We start from the raw sequence: 14,745 nt of genomic DNA, 5'->3' as shown, positions 1-14,745 counted from the left end.
TTCACTCCTGATATGAAATGCCATTTCCTTGCAATAGTTGTTTTTAAAAAAAATAATTTTTTGTCAGATTCCATCATCGACATACTGATTAAATATTTTTCTCAATATGTTAAACATATTTATTTTTGGGATAGTTCATTTTAAAATGTCAACACATTAAATAAAGTCATCAAAATGGTGGAAATATGAAGTATGCCAATGTTGGCCTGTCTTCATTTCAGTGCTGTAATGATGTGATACATGAGAGGTTTGTCCCGGAACTGAAATATGACACGGCATTGAGGTTGGCAGCGCTGCACATACAGCAACACGCCACCAGCAACAACATGACTGGCAAGATCTCCATCAAGGCTATTGAGTAAGTCATAAACATCATGTTTCTGAAGCAAGTACAGTCAGGCCAGGTTGCATTGTCTGCAAAACACACACCCTTCTTTAGCTATCCTTTCTTTGATTGTTAGGTAGCCTAGTTGTTACAGCGCTGCTTATCACGCTGAAGGAATGGGTTTGACTCCCCACATGAGGACAGTGTTTCCCCTGGTATCCCTGCCAGGGTATTGCTGGAGTATTGGTAGAAGTGGCGTCAAACCGTACTCACTGACGGGTCTGGACTGGTTGTATGTGATAGGTCCCTAGTACCCCTTGCTTGTCATCAGGACGGACTCCATGCAGCAATATAAGTGCAATAATCTAGAACTAAGACCTTAAACCACATTTCACCTCACCTCAAATTACTTCAAATTCTGATTTCCAGTAAAAACTTGAGTGTACATATTTATGGTAGATTTATCTGTGGAGTAAGAGACACTACGTTTGTTTGTTTCCAGGAAGGAGTGCGGTCTGGACAAGTTTGTGCCGCACAGTCTGATTGAGAACATGAAGGGCAAGGACCTCCGCAAGATGCTCAATCAGTACCTGAAGATGAACCAGTCGCTCACCGCACCCGGGCAGAAGCAGCTGACACCGCTCCAGGCCAAACTACACTACATGAAGATTGTCAGCGAACTGAAGACGTTCGGCAGTCGGGTGTTCATGGTCACATTACTGGTACGTGAGGTCGCTTGTAGACTGCAGTGATAGAGACAGTTGTCAATCTCATTGAAATCAGATCTTAGTTCTCGCTACCGCTTAAAAGATCTGAGGACGTCCCATTACAGGTCATGCAAGAACGACCTTTTGCGATAAAATGACTAAGAAGAAGTCGAAACTGGTCAATCATAAAGCAGCTTCCTCGAGCTTTACGGCACTAGTTTCAAACTGGCGAATCCATTCCAAACTACTCTTTGAAAAATTATTGACTCAAAATTTGAACAAAAGAACATCCTGGAATGTATGAGTTGGTTTGTTGTTTAACGACACACTCAGAAATATTCCAGCTACAAGACAGTGGTCTGTATATAATCACGTCTTGACCAGACCAGACAATCCAGTGATTGATCTCATGAGCATCAATCCACACAATTGGGATGTGATGACATGCATCAAACCAAGACAGTGAGCCTGATCACCCGATCTCATTCGTCACTTATGACAAACATAGTTGCCTCTTACACCAAACATTGGTTGCTGAAAACCTATTCTAACCCTGATCTTCACGGGTCTGGAATGTATAATAGATCTATGATAGACAGATTATATGAGAGATGGCCCAGATTTATAGCAGTGCAGTAAACTACGGTTATAATGAACTCATGGGAGTTCATGGGACCACATTTCATTATAACCGTAGTTCGTTATAAGCATATATACAGCATACATAATGCAAATGGCCAGGACCAAAAAATAAGTTTGTATTATTCATCAGTTCGTTATAAGCGTGTTCGTTATAAACGTAGTTTACTGTACTTCCGACGAGCTATGCAAAGTCTCTTCTGTTCAAATGTTTATCCTATTGTAGCGAGAGAAAGATGATGATTTTGATGGATTCAGTCATACAGCCTCTTACTGTCATTCAGGGTACCCCACGTTAACCTTTTGGGGGCTGCATGATTAGAAAACACATGGATATGAAGAGTCTCTCTATGTTCAGTGTCTGTCTTTGAATCCAAAAACGATGAGCGGAACATTTCTAGACATGTTATTCTATCAATGTGTGTTCAAATAAATAACTGTTAGTGGATATTATTGAGATTGAACGTTGCAACATGAGATGCGCGTTTCTTTTTCAACTTAGTATATCAAAGACGACGCATGAATTGTAGGTTCTCTATTCATTCAAAGCCACATTCAAAGACATCCATCAGCCCTGTCTTCATTGAATGTACATCTCCTGAATGCCACTTTACGGTACTTACTTTCGTGATTTATATGACGACTAAATATTTTGTTCCAGACGTAATAGCCAGGAAGAATATCAAATAGATATTAACTCAAGCGAGTGTAGTTTTCCTGAGAATGTAGCGTGTAAGTTCCAGACTGTCTGGGAGTCATGACCACAGTGGTCTTTGACTGATCATGATCAGGTCTACCATCTCCAGTTACCCTCACAATGGCGTCCAAGTCTAGACCGTTGGTAATTAGATGGTCATAGTCACCAGGCTATCTGACCATGCTCAAGGAGTGTCATTGACCTTGGACAGTCATTGTTTTTCATTAGTCATTGACTGTGGATAGTATTTGATCATGGATAGTATTTGATCATAAATAGTAATTGATCATGGACAGTAGTTGGTCATGGATAGTATTTGATCATGGATAGTATTTGATCATGAATAGTATATGATCATGGATAGTATTTGATCATGGGTAGTATTTGATCATGAATAGTAATTGATCATGAATAGTAGTTTATCATGAATAGTAGTTTATCATGGATAGTAGTTGATCATGGATAGTAATTGATCATGGATAGTAGTTGATCATGGATAGTATTTGATCATGAATAGTAATTGATCATGGATAGTAGTTGATCATGGATAGTAATTGATCATGAATAGTAGTTTATCATGGATAGTAGTTGATCATGGATAGTAGTTGATCATGAATAGTACTTGATCATGGATAGTAGTTGATCATGGATAGTAATTGATCATGAATAGTAGTTTATCATGGATAGTAGTTGATCATGGATAGTAGTTGATCATGAATAGTACTTGATCATGGATAGTATTTGATCATGAATAGTAATTGATCATGGATAGTAGTTGATCATGGATAGTAATTGATCATGAATATTAATTGATCATGGATAGTAGTTGATCATGGATAATAATTGATCATGAATAGTAGTTAATCATGGATAGTAGTTGATCATGGATAGTAGTTGATCATGAATATTACTTGATCATGGATAGCAGTTGATCATGGATAGTATTTGATCATGGATAGTATTTGAACTTGGATATTCATTGACCTTGGATATTCATTGACCTTGGATATTCATTGACCTTGGAGCTTCTGACTTTAACTGAGAAGAATGTACTATGACTCATCTGGTGATGGATGTAATTCCCCGCATGTCATATTTCAGGATCAGAAGACCGAGGCCATGGTTCTAGTCGGTCCCAAGTCGGGCATCAGCGTGGTGACCAACATCAAGTCCTACACGGTACAGTAGCAGCTTAACACAGACTAGAGATCTGTCAAAATGAGACAAATGTGAGCAGGGGCTGTCTGGGTAGGGATTGGGGACAGTAAAGGGGCCCAGCTACCCCCTGCTGGCTGTAAGAGACAAGTGATGAGGATCCGGTGATTACAGTCTGTATGTCGTCATACTTAGGCTCACATCGTTGCTCATTCTATCAATCGGGGGCACGGGTGGCCCAGTCGTCTAAGGCGCTGCGATTCCCTGTGCGGAGTTGCGTCCCTTGGGCACGCCAGAAACCTATGATTGTGGGTTCGAATCCCGGTTGGCCCCAATTATGTTTCTAGGTTTGTCAGCACCATACCCGTGCTCGTGGGTTTCACCGAAGTGGTAAACGTCTGAGGCCTGCATCACTTCGGGCTTTCCGCCCACATTAAGCTGACACGCAGTGATATAACTGGAATACTGTTAAAAGCGGTGTTAAACCCAACTCACTCTCACAATCTATCAATCACTGGTCAACCTTCCCGAGACCAGTTATGCACAGTCCTCTGTTATTTTGCTTCAGTTTTGCTGATTGTGGCATCAGATTACGTTTGGGCAACAATTCATTCAAAATGGGACCAATTTAGGATGACTAGATTTGATTATGCTTTTAGGAGATGTGTACAGTATTTAACACTGATGAATTGGGATGGGGTGTTGATTGTAGCCAATCTGGGAAGGTATTATTGTCTGAGAAGGACTCCTAGACCTTGGAAAGAAAGAGAAGGTTGTATGATTGACTACAGAGTCGCCTGAAAGGCATCTCTTTTACAGGATTAGTTGTGTAGTGTCTCATGTTGTTGGCACGTTGTACAGTATGGTTCAGATAAGGTGACGTGTGTACTGATGTGTTAATTGTGGTGGTGTTGCAGTTGTCCCTGTTGGCGGAGTTTGACCAGATGGCGCGGGTGAGGGTGACGAAAGAGGGGGAGAACATGCACAGGGTGGACATCGAACTCACCGACGAGAAGGCAGAGGTCAGTTCAGAATTATTGATGATGATGATGATGATGATGATGATGATGATGATGTTTGTAAAAATGGTGGTAATGATAATGATGTTTGAAAAAGAGTGTTTTTCAGGAACTTTCAACTTTCATTGCTTCTTTTTCAGCCAATCAGCCTTGGCCTGTTGACAGAAGATGCCCAGAACTTTGTGTGCATGGCATCCGGTTACTACAAGATATTCGTTGACAGAGATAAGCGCATCGTAGAGACAACACAAGGAAAGAACACATCTGACCCAGATGGTAACACTTCATGACTTCACATATCTAATTGGCTGTCAGCAGGATGTATGTGTCAGTCTAAAGTTATGTTCAAGAAATATTTTATATAATTATATGTTTGACTGTTTATGTGTAGAATGAATTAAGGAATTTAACAAAATCTGTTTATGTTTAATTTAATCAAAATTGATAATTGTTTGTATATATGATTTGAATTTGTTAAGTGTTTGGACTTGAGCGGTTGCTATTTATTCTGTGCATTTTGCGACCAAGAAGACATTATTGGAATATTGGTTTGAAGACTGTCAGTAGTGATTCAGACATCCTTCAGACGCTGTCGAGAGTTGCTTATTCAAGTTTGACGTGTGTTGTATTCTGACTCAGGTTGAGTATAGCCATGTTCCACTTCTTGCTCGTCACCTTCCTCCCGGATGAGTGAGCCTATCGCCCAGGCAACATAAACCCTGTCACTTTAACTTAAAGTCATTGCAGTTCATCTCACGCTTAGCAACATCAGCACCAAATTAAGGGCACAAAGTAACATGGCGACAATCTATAAAAATTGCCATAACATCTCTGTTTAAGTTAAATCGATCTCTGACAATTGAAAAACTCAGATTGTTCAGAAATATCACCTTCAGGTAGTACAGGATGAAGCTGACAGTGCAGAGAATATTAAACAGGAATGGACACATTTACGATTATGTCTAGCACACAGAATACATGAAGCACCATCAACAAAGGGAGGTAACTGTGATCACCAGGAATGCATTGATCGTCCATGGTCAAATTTCATTACACCTCTAAATTCCATCTTCTTCAGTTTATAACTCTGTCAGCTTGGCATTTTGAGTCATTCTATTGAAGTAATTTGCACTTGGGCAAAATTCTTTTCAGTTAAAGCCAATTTTGAAATTTATTACAGTCCCTTCTCAGAGTGATCCTGAATTTCATTTTGGAAAAACTTAATTAAGTAAAACTGCCAGGTTTGTGACTTTTTTTTCTTGTTTAAATCCCAATCATTGGAGAAGAAGTTTAGAAGTGTGAACTCTTGAAGCAGTTGTCCTGAATTTTCCTTCCTGATTATATTTGAGTGATTTTATAAAAATATCCTCAGGTTGAAACATTACATGGGAAAACAAAAACCTAGAGTATTAAAATCAGGAGTGTCTCTACTTTTGAATCCGAACCTAGAATTGAATCTCACAATTAGTTTCACCTGTCTCTCTGCATCTGCCCAATGTTTCTGGAAGGATGGCTTGCTCCGATCTGCTTTGTTTCACCGTCAAGTGTGGAGTTTCTTCTCCTGCCACGAGAGGGTATCACTTCACTGGACTTGTTATCTGCTTTCTGTAATTGCACAACGGCTTGGTGAAGCTTAGTCTGTCTTACAGACCCTGATACAAATATATATCAAATACAGCCCATGCAAGTCTATAATGTTTGGCAAGTCTAGATTACTGCAGTATCAGGAGAGTCACTGGGCTCCCTTTTATTATATTTTTATTAAGATAACTGAACAACTGTTTTTTTCTGTACAATATGTTCACTTCAGAGACTAGATGTCAGTCTAGGGGAAGCTGTAATGTGGGAGACAATGTGGGATGGTTTGTGCTCTCTGCTCTATTGTCTAATTGAATTTCATTCATTGGACAGATTCATGTTGCATGAATTGGTGAAATTTTATTTTGGTGCCTACTTCTAAACTTTTGAAAAATCCTGTTGAACTACAATATATTGTAGGGCTGGGACGAGTCCAAATTTAGTACCCGGGTAACCACACCCCTATTACCCGACCCTACTCAGGTACCCGCTGTTGGTGTCAAGAGATAGGTACAAACTGTCCGATTGGGAATTGTTTGACGGTAGCCCTGGCAAAATGTATTTACATACATGTATAAAACGATCTCTCATGCATACACTGCGGTTGACTGAAGTTTTAGCTTTGTTCAAACATATAAGTCAGAAGGAATGCGTTCATAGTCGTGAAGAAATGCGAACATTAGAGACTTAAAATTGTTGTGAAACCATGTAGTCATTGTGAACTTTTGTCCTGAAATACTATATCACGTGGCTAACCACGGGTCCGGGTAGTCCTGTACGTACCCGGGTCTTACTCAGTACCCACCTGACCCAAGTACCCGAGTTACCCGTCCCAGCCCAAGAACATTGGGTTTGGGGACAGTAGGCATTGCATGCAGTGGAAGAATCTATTTCCATTGAACAGGGGAGTATGGTGGAGTGTGATGGTGTGCATGTATGCCACGTGGACTTGATACATTTAGCACTACCCATGAAGATACAGGTTAGATTTGGTCTTCAGCAACCCATGCTGGTCGTAAAAGGCGACTGATGGGAATCGGGTTGTCAGACTAGAAGCGACTGACGGGATCGGGTTGTCAGACTAGAAGGGACTGATGGGATCGGGTTGTCAGACTAGAAGGGACTGATGGGATCGGGTTGTCAGACTAGAAGCGACTGACGGGATCGGGTTGTCAGACTAGCTGGCCTGCTTGATGCATGTCCTTGTATCCCAGTTGCGTAGATCAGAGGGAATGAGGGGATAGTCACCCAACATTATGAGTGAGTGAGGGAGATGGGTTTAACGGCGCTTTTAACAGTATTCCAGTTATATCACAGTGTGTCAGCTTAATGTTGGAGGAAAGCCCGAAGTGATGCAGGTCCTAGACGATTACCACCTCGGTGAAACCCATGAGCATGGGTATGGTGCTGACAAACCTAGAAACATAATCGGGGGGAACCGGGATTCAAACCCACAATCATAGGTTTCTGGTGTGCTCAAGGGACGCAACTCTGCACAGCGAATCGCCGCCACCGGTGCCCTCTCCCCAACATTATGACAGGCTCTAGGGGAGGGTCATATAAAAGAATATAAATTTAGAGTGCTTTTACATTTTGTCTTTTCGAAGAGATCCTCAAAACATGTACAAGGCCATGGAGAGGGTCATCCCAAAATATGACAAGCATTAGGGGAGGGTAATTATTCTCAATACATTAGTGCATGAAACACCTCTGACTTACCCACCCTCCACTGTGATAAATGACTGGTCCCTCAGCAGCACTGTACCAGCCCAGCAGCAGCAGCAACTGAAAGAGGCAATTACCACTTCATCCATCAGGGTTAATTTGTTTGCCAATCTACTTCACCCGGGGGGTGAAATAATTAATTAATTCAGCCAGGGATCACGTTGTCAGGCAAAGAGCTCCTTTAAGGTCATATGGAATACTTACTGGTATGAATAATTGTGTGAACTGTCCACAGATCAACTAGTTTAATTTGCATGCACAAAGATGGAAGATTGTTTTACTTGTGATGGGAAGACTTTGAGGTGTGTGTCATGCAAATGATGCCATACAGGCAGTTCTGCTAATGGTGATTACAAATCTTTTGGAAAATTATTCATGTATCATGACAAATATCCAAGATTTTCCTACTTGCCTCAATTTGGGATCGTCATCACAGCATATATATGAACTGACCCTTGCTGGCTGCCTACTCATTTTTTCTTTTATAACAATACATACGTAATCCATTATGAGTCCAGACCGCCTCCCAGGTCTAGTGGTAGAGCGTCCGCGCGGAGAGCTGAAGGTCCGGGGTTCGATCCCCGGCCGCGTCATACCAAAAGACGTTAAAAGATGGTACTTGTTGTTACCCTGTCTGGCGCTCGGCATTAAGGGGCTAAACCAAGGACTGGTCGGCTCGGAGTCAGTATACTGTGTCTGAGTGGGGTATTCATGTTAAACTGCGGCATGGTATCTCAGTGGGCTAGCACTATAAATAGGCATCAGTCCAGACTAGTACAAGCAGCCTCACACATACATACACGTGCATGCACGTCGCTATATAAGTGCAATAATCTTGGACGCGACGTTAAACCCCATTTCACCTCACCTCACCGTTGGGAAGATGGCAAGGTGATTATCATTTTACACCCCTTTTAGCAATATTCATCAATATATGATGAGCAAGCACTATAACCACTAGGCTACCCCTCTGATCCCTGGAAATGAATGGAATACTTGGTAGCTGTTGTGTCCATGAATATATGGTGTATATATGGACGCGATGTTAAACCCAATTTCACCTCACCTCACCTCTATTATGAGTCCACAAAACAAAAATATGAGTCCAGGATCAATGAACAAGGCTGTCTGAACATATCTACTTAAATATATGTTGTACTGCCATATTGAGTGCCAACTCCAGTAAGTGTCCCCTAACCTACCATTAGACCACACTGCACGTATGAGTACCCTGTTCTAAGCCTGAAATCTTACATGGTGATGCATATTTTCTTTTTTTAATACTCACTTTTTACAACAACAAAAAACAGTCTGGAATGGCTGTGATATACGAGCAGATGTTGAATTTTGACTCAAATTTAAGCTTGTGCATGGTTTAATAAGCTCCAATTTAATTGATTGATTGGCATTCTAGAAGTTGGTGAGTGAGTAAGAAAACATACAACTTTATGGATAACAACTTCGGGTTTATAGCATCTAGTGATGTTTCGATGTAGATTCTTACCCCATTATCAAACTGGATACTCCAACTTCATAATGATGTAAGAATCTACATCAAAATGTTGTACTGTACTGTACCATTGCATGTAGTGATGTTTCGATATAGATTCTTACCCCATTATCAAACTGGATACTCCAACTTCATAATGATGTAAGAATTTACATCGAAACGTCGTACTGTACTGTACCATTGCATATTGTGATGTTTTGATGTAGATTCTTACAACATTATCAAGTGCCTGGGGCGCTTCATGCAACAAACAAAGGGTGTGCCAAAGTTTGCATTTCTACATTGTACAGTAAAGTTGTAAAAGGACAATATGATATTGCTTGGTTAATGTGGCTAAATACAGAATCTCATCTGAGTGTCTTTTGATATCAAATATATCAACATTCATCGATAAAAGTTTCCCCAATTCATTCTTTGAACTTTTGTAAACGGCATTTACCAGGTCTTGAGTGTAAAGAGTACAGCTAACTGCCTCAGTGGCTTAGATATTAGTGATTAGTGTCTTGGTAGCTGAGGATGTCACCTGGTCTGTGGCTTCAGGGCTAGATCTCCAAAGACAAGTTGCTTGATCTCACCCAAGGGACATCTCCCCAGGAAGCCAGGTCTGGATGATAAGTAGGTTTATTGTAACACTCACGTCACATTCCTCCTCTCCTGTTCCAGTTCCAGCGTACAGCAGCAAGCATAGGGTGAAGGGGGCACGGTGGACCTACCCTGAGGACCTGGTGTCGGAGGTGGTGGATGCCGGGCAGGTGTTGGAGGAGAATGGCCAGGTGTCGGAGGATGAGAAGCTGATTGACTTGGGCCAGTCGCCGCCGCCGTACACGGAGAACAAGGAATACCTGGCTCAGATCAAACAGGAGCTCGGCATGAAGGTACGTGGATCTCCTCCTTGGCTTCTAACAGTGCATGGTCTTTCTGTCAGTGAGTGAGTGAGTTGGGTTTAATGCTGCTTTGAACAATATTTCAGTTACACAGCTTGTCAGTCTTATATTGGAGGAAATCCTGATGTACTGCAGGTCTTAGACTTTTACCATTTTGGTGAGACCCAAGAAATAAAACAAAAATATTCCAGTTATTTTTATCTCTTGGCAATACCTTTCTTATTCTTTTTCAGTCCGAGGATCCAAAAGAAATGGTTGAGACAGTCCAACTTAACACATTCCACAATGACGACAGTGATGTTACCTCCCTTGAAACTCCTTCCCACAATACCAGTATTTACGAGGAAGCGGTCACCTCCTTCGGTGCCACGGGTTTGTCCGTCGGTGACGACAGCACAGAAGAGAGCAGTCTCAACAGCTCGGCCAGCTCACAGCAAAACAGGCTCACCTTCCAGACATTCCTCAGTACTGCTAGTCAGAATGGCACTGCCAAGAACGTTCGGAAAACGGGACCTTTGACCAATGGTCATTCAGCATTCGAGCCATCGAGGTTGGAGGAGATTCCATCAGACACAGACAGTGGTTCAGGAGCAGATTTAGAAAAGAGGCCATTGTTGTCGTCGCAGAGTAGTTTGATGATGAACGGTGACGCTCGGACAAGTTTTGATGTTGAGAGTGATGATACAGACTCGTGGGGGACGCCTCATGATAGCCCAGCTAAAGGAAGAATGAGCCAAGGAGGCAGTGGTGAGTTGGCAGATTCCTCCTGGAGTAAGGATTCTTAATAAAATTTCAATGTTTAGATTCTTTTTAAATAAAATGTTTATGTGTGTATGTCCTGTAGATGTACTAAAGAAGAATTGGTGCAGTGTTTCTAATACTTGTTTTATCAGGGCAGAATAGGTGACCCCATGCTTGTTCAAGAATGTTCTCTTAAGATATGTAAGACATTACAAGGCTCAGTGTTTAGCCTCGTCTAGTGAAGAACAGTAAACTATGGTTGTAATAAACTCAAAGGGACCAATAATTTTTGTTCGTTATATCCATAGTTCGTTATAAGCATTTCAACTAAAGGTTATCGCAAATGGCTGGGACCAAAAACAACAGTTCATATCAGTCACTTCGTTCTAAGCGTGTTCATTATAAATGTTGTTTACTGTAGTTGTCTGTCTGCAGAACCCACCTCTATGTCACTGTTATGACACCCGATTTCTCCATCCTGCTGGTCCCTGCTGTTGTGTGACTCCCTCTAACTGTCCTTGTTTCTGCTGACAGAGCACAGTTTTGGGCTGCTGAGCCCCGACCTCCTTCCTTCATCAGACCAGGAGCAGCAGCAACTCCTTGAGAGCTTCGGCCTCCACAGTCCCGACGACATCCCCCAGGAGCTGATCGACGTCCTCAACGACCCCACCACCATGAAGGGCCAGAGGGTCTACTTCGACCCTGATATCATAGGTAATGTCGTCTGTTACATACCACTTTTGCCTTTCAATGTTTTTGTTTTTTTCACTGTCACATCATTGCCGTATCTGTCATTCCAAATGAATAATGAAACATGTATTTAGGGGACATGTGAATGTAATCTTGTTTTATGGGGGGCAGTCGGGTAGCCTAGTGGTTAAAGCGTTCCCTCATCACGCTGAAGACCCGGGTTCAATTCCCTACATGGGTACAATGTGTGAAGCCCATTTCTGGTGTCCCCCGCTGTGATATTGCTGGAATATTGCTAAAAGCGGCGTAAAACCATACTCACTCACTCACTCACTTGTTTTATGGCTGCTGAAACAGCAAAGTATACGGTCACTCGTTTAAGTCGGGATTTGTCGAGGATTTATCACTAAGTGACAGTGGAAGGTAGATTGAGGAAAATATTTATTACAGCCAAAATAATGCAATAATTCAAGACTAAATATTGAGGTCCTTTTCTCTTTATTGGACCTGTAATAAACCCGTGAAGATCCGGGGTTGAATACGTCTTCAGCAACCCATGCTTGCCACAGAAGGCGACTATGCTTGTTGTAAGAGGTGACTAACGGGATTGAATGGTCATGCTTGCTGACTTTGTTGATACATGTCATAGTATCCCAATTGCGTTGATCATGCTCATGATGTCAACCACTGGATTGTCTAGTCCAGACTCGACTATTTACAGACCACCATCATGTAGCTGGAATATTGTTGAGTGTGGCATTTTAAACAAACAAACAAAACAATTAAGTTGTAATAACCTTGTCGGAAACCTTGTCATCCACTGTGGGATATGAACATTTGATGTAGGTGAGGAGACAAATATCTGTCTCTGAGAATTTCAGATAAGTAGTACATCTTACAAAAGTTGTTCAGTGATTTAGGCTGTACTTCTTAATGCTTTGATTATTCTAGGGAAGGGAAAGAATGTCTACATTGATTCTGAGATCACAGGTAGGATCCTGCTTAATGATGCATGATGCTGGGGCCTGGACTTAGATAGCTAGTCAATGTACATCGCTAGTCAACGTGTTTGGAGCTCGCTCACTTGGTTGATGCATGTCATCGTATCCCAGTTGGGTAGATCGATGGTCATGATGTCAACCACTGGATTGTCTGATCCAGACTCGCCTATTTATAGACCATCCTAATGTAGCTGGAATATTGCTGAGTTCTGAATTAAACAACAAAAATACACATCTGCTTGGACTGTGTTTGGAGGGACATCTGAATGTAAGCTTGTCCTCAGACTGAGAGGGGGCTAGTTGCAGCCGTCGTAGAAACTGACTGCCTTTATACAGCTACACAGACGACCTGACATTCACATAGGCTCTCTATAGCTTGGTCTTCTGCTTTTGTGTGCACACAAGGACCAGGGCCAGATTTGATTCTGATTGGGTGGCCCAGATGTCAAGGTGCTGCGATTTGCTGTGCAGGGTTGTCTCCCTTGGACAATCCAGAAACATGTACTCAGGGTTCTGGAATCCACCTGATCATGTTTCTAGCTATGTTCCCTGATGGCTTTCATGAAAGTGGTAAATATGTAAGATGTGCATCACCTCGGGCTTTCCTCCCACATCAAGCTGAGATGCCATGATCCAACTGAACACTGTTGAAAGTGGCACTGTACCCGACTCACTCACACACTCACTCACTCACTACAGTGCATGCTTGGCATTGGAAATATAAAACAACTTGAATGATATTGTGCCTTTACCTGGAGCCTTGAACATTTCATTACCATCACCAGTTAAAGGTGCTGGGAATTCCAGATATTCTATGGAAGTGCTTTGTATATTTATGCATGCGTTTGCAAATTATTTTAAAATAGGATTTAGGAAGCAGTAAGCATTTATCACATTACAATATATTTTCAATTGCCTTGATGACCTGACTATATATATGTGTGTATTGTGAGGTATTGTGAGAGTTCGCTGTTGGTTATTATGATTCCAGTGACAGATGGGTAGCGAAGTAGATAGTGTGTTTGCCTTGTACTGAGTCAACTCTCATTATGGATACGAAATATATCCTGGAGGCAAAATGGCCTCATTATCGACTGGTAGCCAGCTACTGTAAATCTTGAAATTAACGCGAAAAATTAAATGCGAAAAATGCGAGTGGTCTTTGCTCGCACTTTTAAACATAGCATTTATATCAACAATAAGACATTTTGGATAGCAAAAATATCAACTTAGACATACGCTGATGTATTCCACACCATTGTTTATTGAGCAGTACTTGTATATAAAGGATATGAACAATGTCATTTAAACACTAATTACATCCTGTGAATTGTCACTGCTGGGGTCAAGACAAGAGTTCTACTCACTTATGTCATCACTGATCACACCTGCAAGTCCAGACAGACGCCACCCTTTTTCTTTGTGACTGCGTCAAAGGCCGACATGAGCCAGCGCGCATGTATTGTTTTGCGGAAGTACTTTACTCAGTGCTAATAAGTGGTGCTATTTGGTGTGTGATTGGATTAATCTAAGGTTGAGGATTCTAAACCTGACTGAGGACATCTTTAGATAGAAATTCACTGATGCTTGAGAGGAGGGGGTGTCTCATTCATATTGTGTTGCATTTTTGGCTCGGGTCTAGTGGTCGCATTCTTTTGGAGACGCATTAATTTCACAATTTACAGTATTTCAGGACTGTCTTTTCTTGCAGTTAAAAATAAAGAACATGTTCAATTTTCAATTGTTTATATGGTGGTCCTTACGTGCCATGGAGATGTTGCCATTCACAAGTTACATTTTCTGTTTTCAGATCTGACGTTGTTTCCACCACCAGTGACGCCTGAGGATGACAACATAATAGACTTTACCATGCTAGCTCTACCTCCGCCTACATTTACACCCAAACCCGGGCTTACGCAACCCTCTACCTCACTCCCCCTCACCAGCACCGCAACAGCAGGTAAGATGGAGTCTCGGTATCTCCCATTTACACCCAAACCCGGGCTAACGCAACCCTCTACCTCACTCCCCCTCACCAGCACTGCAACAGCAGGTAAGATGGAGTCTCAGTATC

The 14,745-nt window shown here is 41.7% G+C and overlaps 1 protein-coding gene across 1 annotated transcript in view; it reads left to right on the top strand.

Moving 5' to 3' along the window:
* Positions 1-14,745, top strand: part of LOC124146027 — a 260,173-nt gene that overhangs the window by 220,089 nt on the left and 25,339 nt on the right. The window contains exons 11-20 of the mRNA XM_048387425.1: positions 222-358; positions 828-1,047; positions 3,470-3,547; positions 4,441-4,545; positions 4,683-4,818; positions 10,019-10,230; positions 10,473-10,986; positions 11,515-11,694; positions 12,622-12,660; positions 14,482-14,631. Of these exons, the coding sequence (XP_048243382.1) occupies positions 222-358; positions 828-1,047; positions 3,470-3,547; positions 4,441-4,545; positions 4,683-4,818; positions 10,019-10,230; positions 10,473-10,986; positions 11,515-11,694; positions 12,622-12,660; positions 14,482-14,631 (1,771 nt within the window). The remainder of the gene's footprint in view (positions 1-221; positions 359-827; positions 1,048-3,469; positions 3,548-4,440; positions 4,546-4,682; positions 4,819-10,018; positions 10,231-10,472; positions 10,987-11,514; positions 11,695-12,621; positions 12,661-14,481; positions 14,632-14,745) is intronic.

Source organism: Haliotis rufescens, unplaced genomic scaffold (genome assembly GCF_023055435.1).
Source record: "Haliotis rufescens isolate VD_foot unplaced genomic scaffold, xgHalRufe1.0.p SCAF_7, whole genome shotgun sequence".
NCBI classification, from domain to species: domain Eukaryota; kingdom Metazoa; phylum Mollusca; class Gastropoda; order Lepetellida; family Haliotidae; genus Haliotis; species Haliotis rufescens.
This window is presented reverse-complemented; position numbering and strand designations above follow the sequence as displayed.